The 13,145-nt window shown below is 39.8% G+C and overlaps 1 protein-coding gene across 3 annotated transcripts in view; it reads left to right on the top strand.

The window, feature by feature from the left end:
- Positions 1–13,145, top strand: part of ADAMTSL3 (ADAMTS like 3) — a 449,463-nt gene that overhangs the window by 320,711 nt on the left and 115,607 nt on the right. For all 3 annotated transcript variants that reach the window (XM_063448975.1, XM_063448976.1, XM_063448977.1), the window contains exon 9: positions 5,379–5,536. In XM_063448975.1, the coding sequence (XP_063305045.1) occupies positions 5,379–5,536 (158 nt within the window). The remainder of the gene's footprint in view (positions 1–5,378; positions 5,537–13,145) is intronic.

Genomic DNA, 13,145 nt, shown 5'->3' with positions numbered 1-13,145 from the left:
TGCGCAAGCCCCGGAATTTCCGCCGGTACGCCTCTAGGGTAATAGCATACCTCTCCAAGATCGCCCTCTTTACTTTAGGGTAATCCTTGCTGTCCTCTCGGGGTACAGCACGGTAGGCTTCAGCCGCCCTACCCGATAATTTGCCTGCCAGCAGCGGCACCCATGTTGCGGGTTCCAAATCGTGCAAATCGCACAGCCGCTCAAAGTCCTGCAAATACCCATCAATTTCGTCCTTTTCTTCACAAAACGCTTTAAATGCGTGATGTGGGACTTTGGGCTTTACCTGTCCGTAGGTGGAGGCAGTAACAGACTCTGCCCTAGGCGGTGTCGCTAGTGTGCTGGTTGCCATCAGATAATCCTGTACATCCGATACCATCACGGTCAATATTTCCAGCGGTACTGGTTGCGGTAAGAACGCCAACCTGGTTCGTAGCTCTTTTTGGAATGGGGTCTCTTCCATGGCTGGTGGGGGTGTAGCGCTGCGGGCTCTGTCTCCCTCCATCAGTTCAGCGATCAGCACAGCCTTAGATTTGTTGCTGGCTATCTTACCCCTGGCTTCCAGTAGCTCTTTTAAAGTCTGTCGTTTTAGTATGGTATAATCAATCTCCATACGAATTGCCCTTGCTTTCCTTGTTCGGTAGTTCCAGTTTACACGAACGCTGCTTTTTCGGCTGTAAGGTTCGGATCCCGTCGCTTGCCACCAATTGTAACGGAATGCAGTGTAATAGCATACGATATCCGTTGGTACATTCAGGAAATCCACAGTCAGAATAGAAAGCAAGGCAATGTTCCCAATCCTCCCAATAACCGGACGAAACACAGTTTGGGAGTCAACTAACTCGGTTTATTCACAAGCAGCATATTTATACAGTTCCCCATGCAAGGGGTTTCCAGACAGTAATTCCAGGGGATTTCTCCCAACATGCACTGTGACTTTCCCAACAGGCATTGCTGCACGAGAAGGATACTCCCACTAAAATGGACGATTAAGTGGATTATCCCCTCGTGCAGCAAAACCGACAATTGACATTAAAATATATAATTCATACAATATTCGGTACTTTGGGATAACTGAACGTTCGGTAGATAGCTGGGGTCGGAGCGCACACTCTGTGAGAATACCGCTCTGATCCCAGCTGAATTGACCGAACGCCGCACATAATACAGTTAAACATTAAAGTGGGTTAAAAAGTACCGAATAAGTACGGGACATATAATGTACCGAACGCGGAACTCCCGAACGCTCTGGAAATCCAGCGGTGTTCGGATCATTGAGTAGCCGTTTTCAGTTCCAGGCTCTCGACGACCGAACACCGCTGCAGAGACAAAGGATCCAAGATGGCCGACCGCCGCATGGTCGGTAGTCGAACGACGGCCACCTAGGAGAGCCCTTAATTACCGATTGCAACAATGTTGCAACCGGTTAATTGGTGCCACACGACCTGTGAATGTGTGGTCTACCTGGGGAGTCCACATTCGTACGGCGAACGGCCAGGATAGCCGTGTTTCGTCGTATGAATGCTTTGTATGCTGGTAGCATACGGCTGCCAGCATGCGAACGGCCATAGGACAATACATATACATTTAACGTTACACATTATATCTTCAGCCTACGGACAACCTGTACTGAATGTAGTTCAGAAGTGGCTAGGTTTGCCACAATCTCCTAGAATCTTTAAACTCAAATACATCTAGGCCAGGAATATATAGCACACATATAGTTTTTCATATGTCTGAACCTAAATTTCTGTTATTAAGTCAGAACTGCTGAGAAGAGGGCTTGTTTGCTGAAGGGTTTTGTGCGACCAGGAAATTTAAACAGGGGTCAGGGAAGCAGCTACTCAGGTTCTGCTGCTGTTAAGATCTTAAAGGAGAACTGTCACTTCTTTGAATAAAATATTGACAATCACCTGTAACTTGTGTTAGCCTTTATCACAAGGTGCTTTGTTTTCTTCTAAATTTTATATTGACGTTTTGGTAAATGCCATCATAATCCTGTTCGGACTAGGCATATTAGGAGGAGAAATCATAGCATTGCTTAATTTCTCCTTTTCTCTGTATGCTCTCTCTATGCTGACTGCCAGGTGAAACCACAGAGCGTATAGCAATGATTGACAAGGAGCTAAGATGGAGAAGCCAAGATGTATGATAACAAAGTGTGGATTATTTTCTACTTCCAATTTAAGCTTCATTTTGATACATATTTGTTAAGTATAGGGATAAGTACATACCAATAGAAATTCTGGAAAGTGAATCAGTTAAAGTCTTTGATCACCAAAAAAATACTGCCTTCCTGAATATATGTTCTCCGGTATGTGTGGTGTTAGGTATGAATTTATTGTGAATGTAACTTAGATACATTTTTATAAATGTTACTTTTCTCGTCTAAGAGATATAATGTTAGTGATCTGGGGCTGTCTTCTTTCACCCAAAATAAGTTTAAAGAGACCTTCTACCTACCAGCACCCAGAGCTACCCCCAGCAGCCGCACTGATAATGCAGAAGTTACACTACCAAATTATGAAGTGCAGCTTCATTTTACCTGGATGGCAATGGATATTTGAGAGTGCTGGGGGATTCGTTTTTTTTAATAACAAAGATCTTTAATTATGGAAGCTTTCGTGTCTGGATTTCTGGGCCTGAATGGCAAAATCCGAACATTGTTAAATAGCACAAACAATGTCCAGATTTTAGTCTGAATCCCATAATTTAGTAGCTAGCTTGTACACTTAATCCAGGCCTTTAATGTCCTTTTGTATAGACTGGTGTACAAAATTGTGTCACATATTATACACTCCGTAGGTGCAACGTATTGTTAATTTATAAAGAGGTAAAGTTATATTTTTATGGTGTGAATTAATAGTCCATTTTAGTGAATAAAGACCTAATAAGGGAAGGAACCCCTCCAAAAAGGAAAGGAGACTAACCTTACTAAAATTTAAATCATTCTAAGGTAATAGCAAATTAAACTTTTAGTCATAGAAAACCAACACATATATACAAAAAACAAACCATGTGCAACCCAGTGTGAAGTGAAATAATTAGTCAAAATGATTGGCTAATTAATTTAAAAAGACTGGGGAAATAAAGTATACAGTTAGCTGCCTTAGTTATAGTTAGAATTGAAACTTAGTTTGAATTACTGTATATATAGTCTATGTCTTAAAAGGTTTAACCACTGTTACACACTGTTACCACTGGTACAATGTATCGAATTCCTTAATTTGCTAATGTTAAAAAAACTTCTGTATCGTATTTCAATGCAAAGACACAGATTAGATAAATTACCAATGTTATAATGAACTTTTGTAACATATTTAGATGAAAAGACACCGATAAGATATATCAGATTTTTCAAATGTAACCAAAAGGCTGTAGAGCTAATATGAAAATTATATATGAACTAGTTAGCAGATAAGGGGTGTATTCTATACTAAACTTAGGCAGTCTTGTAAGAGTTGCCTTATTTTAAAGACCTAACTACTTACACCATATCAAAATAAAAGTCACCGTTAGTAATGAATTAGAGAGTAATAATTATAGATTATACTAATGGTTAGAACAAAATGTGTGGTTCAATACATCACCTTCAGCTCATATATAAATAGAGACCTCCAGATAGATAAAGGAAATGGGATATAAGTAGAAGGGAGCTTTAGTGGGTGCTAGTATGAGAGGTCAATCCTCAATCCTCCCCTCATTTGTGTAGCTAAACTTAAATCCCAACCCGCTGCTTCGATGCAGCCCCCTTAATCTAGACTTTCTTTTTATAAATCATATAAAGGAAGGATCCCCACAGACCAAATTCCCCTATTAAAAACAGTGAGGGTAAAAGCAAATAGAGTGCATTGGCACAGAGGCTCGACGCGCGTTCCGGCGTTAAGACATGCCTTTGTCGAGAGTCCCTTGTACGCATGAGAATGTTTGTTTTGGGCCTATAACCATTAGATTACAAACCTTTCCTCTTTAGGTAAAAGAAAATCAGCAATAAGATCAACAGATATCTGTCGAAACTGTACAGCTGTAGAAGAATCACATTTGGTTTAATGGAAATTTCTTTGACTAATCTCTTATGTGTAATGTTTGACGGTTTAGAGAAATAGTTATTTCTAAGGGAATGGGCACTTACACGCACTGTGCATTCACAGCAATGGGTCTTTATGTTCTACTGATGGGTATATAGACCTCTTAGTGAGCGGCCGACATTACTCACGTCGTTTCTCTTACAACGGTGAGGTAAATGAGTAATTAAACAAAAATAGACTGATCTGGAAAGAGACACATCATCATGGCTTATTATTGGGAAGCCTTGCATTCATGAAAGACACACGCAATAGTTCGTAAATTCTACAAACTAGTCAAAACATTAACTCTGTCACTGACCGTAATATACCGTATGCAGTAACACACGCTCACATTGTGCAGTCCAGTGTAACTGGAATCCATCAGCTAAGCCCCCTGTACAATGTAAGTATAATTCTCTTCCAGGCAATTGACTGCTGTCTGCAGAAACCGGAGAGGTATCTTCCCCCGAGAAGTATGTAAGAGTTTAGATTCAGACACTAGAAAAAACTATTCCTTGAACACATTACGTAGAGGTTGTGTCATCTAGACCAATTCTTGTCTAAATCTAGAGAATAGTGTTAAAGTTTTAAAAAAAAATGTCTACATGAGACATAGGAAAAAACAGACTGGTATTAATTTTGTTAAAAAAGAATGCATTCACTGTCTGAGATCTTTTCAAAGGGGAACGGTGACTTTTAATATTATGTTCATTTAACCCCAGTAACTATGAGGGTTATTCACAAAAGTGAGAAGTCTAACTAAGTTTCATATATAAGGCCAAAGTGTGACTTAGAGAATAAAAAAAAATATATATATATCTTGGAGTGGCCAGATCCAGGCAGGAATCTAAGAAAATCATAAATAAACACAAAAAATTGGATCCTGTCTGCTTTAAAAGAATCTACTAGGAAAAATATTTTTTTCACATTTTACTTGGGTAGTGAGCATTTCAAAACTATGAAAAAACTGTTGGTAGATGCCTCGAGAAATTGGCACCTTTTGTCTACCCTGGAAGTTTGCAAAGTAAAGAAAGTAATATTCTATATCTACAGTAGTCAATTATGCAAAAATTCTGTGCAATTTTATTTTTTTCATGACAGGCTTGCCATCTCCTCACTAATGATTAAATGACTACACCTCACTATTTATAGGACACTCCGTGGGAGATATGCAATTTTAGAAATTATATGATAATGAAAAACAAGCCAAATAATTGTTTGGAGATGCATTGTGTGTGAATTTTCCTAATACTGTAATAGAGAAATAATTATAAAAGTGCTACCAATTTATTAAAGTTAATTATGTCATTACAGTTATTGAATCGAAAACCTTGCAGGGGGACACTGGTGAACACAGCTTCAGTACGCCTGGAAGTTACATTGTAGAAAACACAACCGTTGAATTTCAGAAGGGTCCCGAAAGGGAAATAGTAAAGATTCCAGGTCCACTGCGGGCAGATTTTATAATGAAGGTAAAATAAAGCATTTTTTTTTTTTTTATTAACACTCTCACTTTGGCCTTGATTTAATATTTTTGAATAAGCTTTTTAAATGATTTTAACAAAAATATAAAATTATTAAAAATTAAGAAAATATATATTTTAAAATTATTATATCACTTCAAATGTTTATCAAAAAATATTACATAATTTAAAAATCTTATCCAAATGTATTAAATCAGGGCCATTTTATGTTTTCTTTTTTTACTTACTGCTTGCATCTTTTTCCCTTATAAACAGCTTGATGGGTGAATAGCATTACCTCTGGTGATAAATGCATGTCTGCTTTTATTTCCACGTTCTCTCAACAACTTTACAGATTGCAATGTATCAGTTTAAGCTCAACTTCTGTAAAACAACACATTTGCAGAAAGTTATGGACCATGCATGTTTTTACGTTTACTGTTCCAGTAAGACTACCTTTATGGCATGCAGGGAGCTGCCATTAATACATTCTCACATGTTCATTTTCAGGTCACTGACCATGATATGAATTCTCATTGTACTATGCTTGGCTAAAAAAAAAAAAAACCAAAAAAAACAATCAGAATATAGCTTTGATCTCAAGCATTCTATTGATTTTTTTTTCTCACTCCACTCTACCACTTTAAAAGAGAGGACTAAGTCTAGCAGTTAAAAAGGGGAGGGGGGCATTCTCATTTCAAAATTACAAAATATTAGAATTTTGCCACAAGCTCAAGTACACATGATTTATATGGCAGTATATCCCAAATAAGGGCGCATGCTAAAAGTGTTGGCGTACAGTACAGTTGGGCACAGAAGTGAACTTGCAATTTACCTGCTAACAAGTGGAGATATTCTACCTCTTCGTAAAATAGTTACAAACAAATTGGCTGCTACCTGTTCTGGCAAATCCTTATGTGAAAAAAGTACTCAACTTTAAATAAAATGTGAAGTTTTTGGAGCATCATCTATGAATGCCGTGCCACACATTCCCCTAGGATAGTGTAAGAGAAATCCGGTTCTATTTAATATATAAAACAGGTATAATACAGTCGAATCTTCTCTTGCTTTGTAAAAAGTCCCAAAATGGAGGGTGTGCATGATGTAGAAGTGCTAATTGCCCAGCTCAGTGGTACTCGTCTCATTAACCTTGGACTGAGAAAGAATGGGCTGACCAAATATACGGTGTCAGACTCAGATCTTGATTGTTGTAACCTTGTCAGAGATTTGTTTTTTTATTCCCCTTGTAGTCAGACAATTGATATCTTGTTTCACAGAGTAATGTACATGGTGTGAACCTAAAAACCAGGTGTGTTCACGGCCTTCAATGACTGGAATTTAATCCCCTTCATTCCATATGCCAGACTCTGTATGAAGTAGACCTCAGAATCCATTCGTTTTCCTTGTGCAATTGTACGGAATATGCTGTCACTATATAAAGGAAAAGGAAACTGTGATAATTATATCCCAATTATAAAGCAAAATGCCTTCAAGTCAGGTTCAAGACATAACCCAGAAATGCGTTCCCACACATTCAGAGCCTTGAGAGAAAGCAGTCTTGGCTAGCCTGGCACACTTAGACTTAATTTCTTACTGTTGAGAAGGAAAGGGAAATTGGTCTGTTCTTTACTTTGAATACAGTAAAAGACCCTTAGAACCTGAAGTTAATTCATCTTTTTTTGTAAAGCACCCAAGCAAATTACATGTGACCTTGAATGTAAGATGCATTTTGATGGATATCAAAAATGATCCATGTTTTCAACTGATTGTGATTATTAGACTAATATTCAGATATTGCAGCTTTCATAAGTCAAATTCGACATTCTACTGTCACACTACACAAGACTCTATACTGTATTTCCAAATAACCATCTGTATTACAAATGTTTGAACACATATTTTCTTAAAAAATCATTTTACATATCGTTATTGCATTAAAATACTTGTTAAATTGGTGCAAGGAAACCCAAGAAGCAAAGTAAATATATTTTTGATCTTTCATTTTGGTACAATTCCAGCATTGTTTGTAATTCCAGTGGCTTTTCAGTTCTCAGTAACCGCTTGCATGAAATTTGTACTAATTGTTCACTTCCTTAACATCCTTAGAGTGTTCAACCACAGCTCTGAATTTGTTTTATTTTTCTGGAATATGTTTTAACACCATTCTCTACTAAGTTCGGTTTGGAAAAAAAATTGCATGACGTCTTTGAATCATGGGATTTAGGATGAAAGCGCAATATCATGTACAAACTACTGTTCATGGGCGCTTAAAATATATTATGTAAATTAACATAATTTGAATATTTTTTTCTTATTTTTTTTAAAGATTCTTTATTTTTCACTTTTAAACGTCATATCATATGAGGCACTGAGGCTAGTGGTGTTGTGCAGAGAGGCACTGAGGCTAGTGGTGTTGTGCAGAGAGGCACTGAGGCTAGTGGTGTTGTGCAGAGAGGCACTGAGGCTAGTGGTGTTGTGCAGAGAGGCACTGAGGATAGTGGTGTTGTGCAGAGAGGCTTGAAGACTATGGTGAGGCCTAATAGAAAGCAGTTGTTGTTGGGGGATTCCATCATAAGAGGTGTGGAGATGGACAATGGTGGTCTTGTGAGGTGTCTTCCCGGAGCTACTGCTCACAGAGACAGGAGACGTATCTGTAATATTGTTAAGCAAGCAAAGCAGGAAGGGGAATTGGATGTACTTGTCCATTTAGGGACAAATGACTTGGCTTGCAATGAGGTTTCAGAGGTTAAGGAAGTTTTTAGTGTTTTTGCCAATGATATACGGCAGGTTGCTTCCACACTGTCATTCTCTGAAGTTCTGCCTGTGCATAACACTCAGAACGACAGGCGGATGCGTATTAGGGACTTTAACTTGTGGCTTGGTGAATGGTGTCGGGAGCAAGGATTTGGCTTTATTGCTCATGGTAGCTCTGTTTGGAATGGAAATAAACTGTACAAAAAAGATGGTTTGCATCTTTCTCAAAAGGGAACAAATGTTCTCAGTGAGCAGTTCAGAGGTTTTGCTAGGATGTTTTTAAACTAGGAGGGGGGGGCAAAAGGGTGATAAAACATCAATCCAATTGTCCCCCAAAACAAGGACAGAAGGTGCCTGTAGCAAGTGTGTTAAAAAATGATAAGCTTAGAGTCATGTCTACAAATGCTCGCAGTTTAGGGAATAAGATCCATGAACTTGTGGCAATAATGGCAACTGATAGTGTAGATTTAGTCGCTGTTACTGAGACATGGTATAATGAGAAAAATGACTGGGACATAGCAATACCAGGGTACTCTTTATATAGAAAAGACAGGGAAGGCAAGAAAGGGGGAGGGGTGGCCCTGTATGTAAAGGATAGCATAAAATCTAGCCTAATAAAGGTTAGTGAGGCGAACATAGAGTCCGTTTGGGTTACGTTAGAATTTGGTAATCACACAGTAACTCGTGTAGGTGTGATTTATAGGCCCCCAGGACAAATTGAAGAGTTAGATAATCTACTAGCTGAAGAAATAGCTAAAATGACAATGAAGGGGGAAGTTATCATCATGGGTGACTTTAATCTTCCTGATGTGAATTGGAAAACAAAAATAGCTACTTGTGCCAGGAGCACACATATTCTAAACTCCCTACTGGGATTGTCTCTAAAACAAGTCGTTGAGGAGCCAACTCGTAAAGAGGCCATACTAGATTTAGTGTTAACAAATGGAGATTTGGTATCAGATATTACTGTAGGTGAAAGTTTAGGATCCAGTGATCATCAGTCAGTGTGGTTTAATATAAGAACAGTGACTGAGTCACACCACACAAAAACAAAAGTTTTAGACTTTAGAAAATCAGACTTTTCTAAAATTAGAATATGTGTAAAGGAGTCATTATCAGACTGGAGCAATTTATATGGAGTCCAAAAGAAATGGGATTATTTAAAAGTTGCACTACTGAAGGCAACAGAAAATTGCATTAGGCTTGTCAGTAAAAGCAAAAAATTCAAGAAACCACTGTGGTACTCCGCAGATGTGGCCAAAATAGTAAAAAACAAAAAGTTAGCATTTAGTAATTATAAAAAAACCCAGAGTGAGGAAGACAGAATGACCTATAAGATTAGGCAGAAAGAGGCTAAGCAAGTTATAAGAGCTTCCAAATCCCACACAGAAGAGAAAATAGCACAGTCAGTAAAAAAGGGGGACAAAACTTTTTTTAGATACATAAATGAGAAAAGAAAAGTAAAACAAGGATTAGTTAGATTAAAAACAAAAGAAGGAAGGTATGTAGATGAGGATAAAGGTCTAGCTGACTGCCTCAATGAATATTTTTGTTCGGTATTTACAGATGAAAATGAAGGAAAGGGACCTCAGTTAAGAAAAAGGATAAATGAGTCATTTATTACACGTGAGTTTACAGAGGAAGAGGTTCTATTTCAACTGTCAAAAGTAAAGACAAATAAGTCAATGGGGCCTGATGGAATACACCCAAAGCTATTAAAAGAGCTTAGTGGTGTACTAGCAAAACCATTAACAGATTTATTTAACCAATCATTGATAACAGGAGTAGTCCCAGAAGATTGGAAGTTAGCAAATGTTGTGCCCATTCACAAGAAAGGTAATAGGGAGGAGTCGGGCAACTATAGGCCAGTAAGCCTTACTTCAGTAGTGGGGAAAGTGATGGAAACCATGTTAAAGGATAGGATTGTTGAACATCTAAAAACACATGGATTTCAAGACCAGAGACAACATGGGTTTACTTCAGGGAGATCATGCCAAACTAATCTTATTGATTTTTTTGATTGGGTAACTAAAATTATAGATCAGGGTGGTGCAGTAGACATTGCTTACCTAGATTTCAGTAAGGCTTTTGACACTGTTGCACATAGAAGGCTTATCAATAAACTACAATCTTTGAGTTTGGATTCCAATATTGTTGAATGGGTAAGGCAGTGGCTGAGTGACAGGCAACAGAGGGTTGTAGTCAATGGAGTATATTCAAAGCTTGGGCTTGTTACCAGTGGGGTACCTCAGGGATCTGTACTTGGACCCATTCTCTTTAATATTTTTATTAGTGATATTGCAGAAGGTCTTGATGGTAAGGTGTGTCTTTTTGCGGATGATACTAAGATATGTAACAGGGTTGATGTTCCAGGAGGGATACGCCAAATGGAAAATGATTTAGGTAAACTAGAAAAATGGTCAGAGTTGTGGCAACTGACATTTAATGTGGATAAGTGCAAGATAATGCATCTTGGACGTAAAAACCCAAGGGTAGAGTACAAAATATTTGATAGAGTCCTAACCTCAACATCTGAGGAAAGGGATTTAGGGGTGATTATTTCTGATGACTTAAAGGTAGGCAGACAATGTAATAGAGCAGCAGGAAATGCTAGCAGAATGCTTGGTTGTATAGGGAGAGGTATTAGCAGTAGAAAGAGGGAAGTGCTCATGCCATTGTACAGAACACTGGTGAGACCTCACTTGGAGTACTGTACACAGTACTGGAGACCCTATCTTCAGAAGGATATTGATACCTTAGAGAGAGTTCAAAGAAGGGCTACTAAACTGGTTCATGGATTGCAGGATAAAACTTACCAGGAAAGGTTAAAGGATCTTAACATGTATAGCTTGGAGGAAAGACGAGACAGGGGGGATATGATAGAAACATTTAAATACATAAAGGGAATCAACACAGTAAAGGAGGAGACTATATTTAAAAGAAGAAAAACTACCACAACAAGAGGACATAGTCTTAAATTAGAGGGACAAAGGTTTAAAAATAATATCAGGAAGTATTACTTTACTGAGAGGGTAGTGGATGCATGGAATAGCCTTCCAGCTGAAGTGGTAGAGGTTAACACAGTAAAGGAGTTTAAGCATGCGTGGGATAGGCATAAGGCTATCCTAACTATAAGATAAGGCCAGGGACTAATGAAAGTATTTAGAAAACTGGGCAGACTAGATGGGCCGAATGGTTCTTATCTGCCGTCACATTCTATGTTTCTATGTTTCTATATGAACAGTTGTACAGAAGTAAGAAATACGGGGTTAGTTATGATAAAAACAATGACAACAATGACAGGGTACGACATCATGTTATTTGCGGACAATTCTGACATTTCGGTTTTGATATCATGTGCTATACCATCACTTGAGGGTCGAGATTTTTATTAGGGGTCGTGAGTCCAACCTCTTTGTTCAGGTTGTCCGTCTATGCATCCCAATGGGGGGTCTCGGTGGGGACGTGAGATCCCCGGTTGGGTAGCGGGCTATACAATCGGCCTTACTATTGTTGCGAGTTGTGGTATAGCTTATGAGACGGTGATGTCAGAGGTTCTGGTGGTGGTCGTTTATAGGGGGATTCATTGGTGTGGGGGTTGCCTTCGTAGTAATATTTGTTGATTGCGGTTGCGTCGGCAGAGCCAGGCAGTTGGGTATGGTGCAGTAGTCGGAGGGTGGTTGGGTAGGTGGGCGGTGTATGGGCGGTGGGAGGGGTGCCTGGTGGATGAGGGGAGTGGTGCTGCCTCCTTGGGTCCCGCCAGGGCCCCAGGTAGGGTAGGATGGGTGGGGGGTCTAGTTGGTAGGTGTTGCGTTAGTGGTGGAGGCGTAGTTGCATGAGATCGTGGCGGGTTACCATGGAAGAGAGCTGTGTCCTTCTACCCATGGGTCCCAGATTTTGTGAAATGATTTTGGGGTGTCATGTATTTGCGCTGTGAGCTTGTCCATGTCAATGCTATCAGTTATTTTAGTGTGTATTTGGGGATGGGTGGGGTATATGTTGTGTGGACCAGACTTCAGCGATTGCTCTCCGAGTGGCTAGGGCCACTCTTGCAATGAGTTTGTTTTCGCTACGGGTGAAGGTGTCCAAGGGTTTAGAGAGTAGGAGGGCCCATGGGTCTAGAGGCACTGGTTTGGTGAGTATTCTGGATAGGAGTGTTGTGATTGTTTTCCAGAGGGGGGAGAGTTTGGGGCATGTCCACCAGCAGTGGAGGAAGGTGCCGGTATCTCCGCACAGTTTCCAGCAGAGGTTAGTGGGGATTTGTTTCATTGCTTTTAAGCGGCAAGGGGTGAGGTACCATCTGAATAGCATCTTGTAAGCCTGCTCTTTGTGGGTTACGCAGGTTGAGATAGATTTGATGGATGACCAGACATCCGTCCATTCAGTTGGGTCTTCGGGGGGTCCTAATTCGGTCTCCCATGCTGTGATGTATGGGAGGGCTACCTGGGTGTGGTGTGTAGTTAGTGTCGTGTATAGGGCTGATATTTGGCTCTTCCTAGCTGGTGAGCGGTTGGTGTCTCTTTCGAACCCAGTCAGGGTCGAGGTGGCTGCTATGCGGACTGCGTCTGTTGTGGCGAAGCTTCGGAGTTGGAGGTATCTAAAATGGTCAAATGTGGTTAAGGTTTCGGGGTCGGGGATTTCCGTGTATTGCAGGAGTTTGCCATTGGGGTAAAGGTGGCCAAGTCTGACTATGTCCCTGTCTTCGAAATGGGTGTAGTGTTGCGGTGTGAGACCGGGCGGGAACATTTTGTTGCGGAGGATTGGGGTAAGAGGGGATAGGCCTGTGGATAAGTCGAATTTGTCGCTGAGGTGGTCCCAGAGGTCCAGGGAGTAGGTGATCGTTGGGGATGTGGGGGGTGGTAAT

The sequence above is a fragment of the Pelobates fuscus genome, chromosome 3 (genome assembly GCF_036172605.1).
Source record: "Pelobates fuscus isolate aPelFus1 chromosome 3, aPelFus1.pri, whole genome shotgun sequence".
Classification (NCBI taxonomy): Eukaryota; Metazoa; Chordata; class Amphibia; order Anura; family Pelobatidae; genus Pelobates; species Pelobates fuscus.
This window is presented reverse-complemented; position numbering and strand designations above follow the sequence as displayed.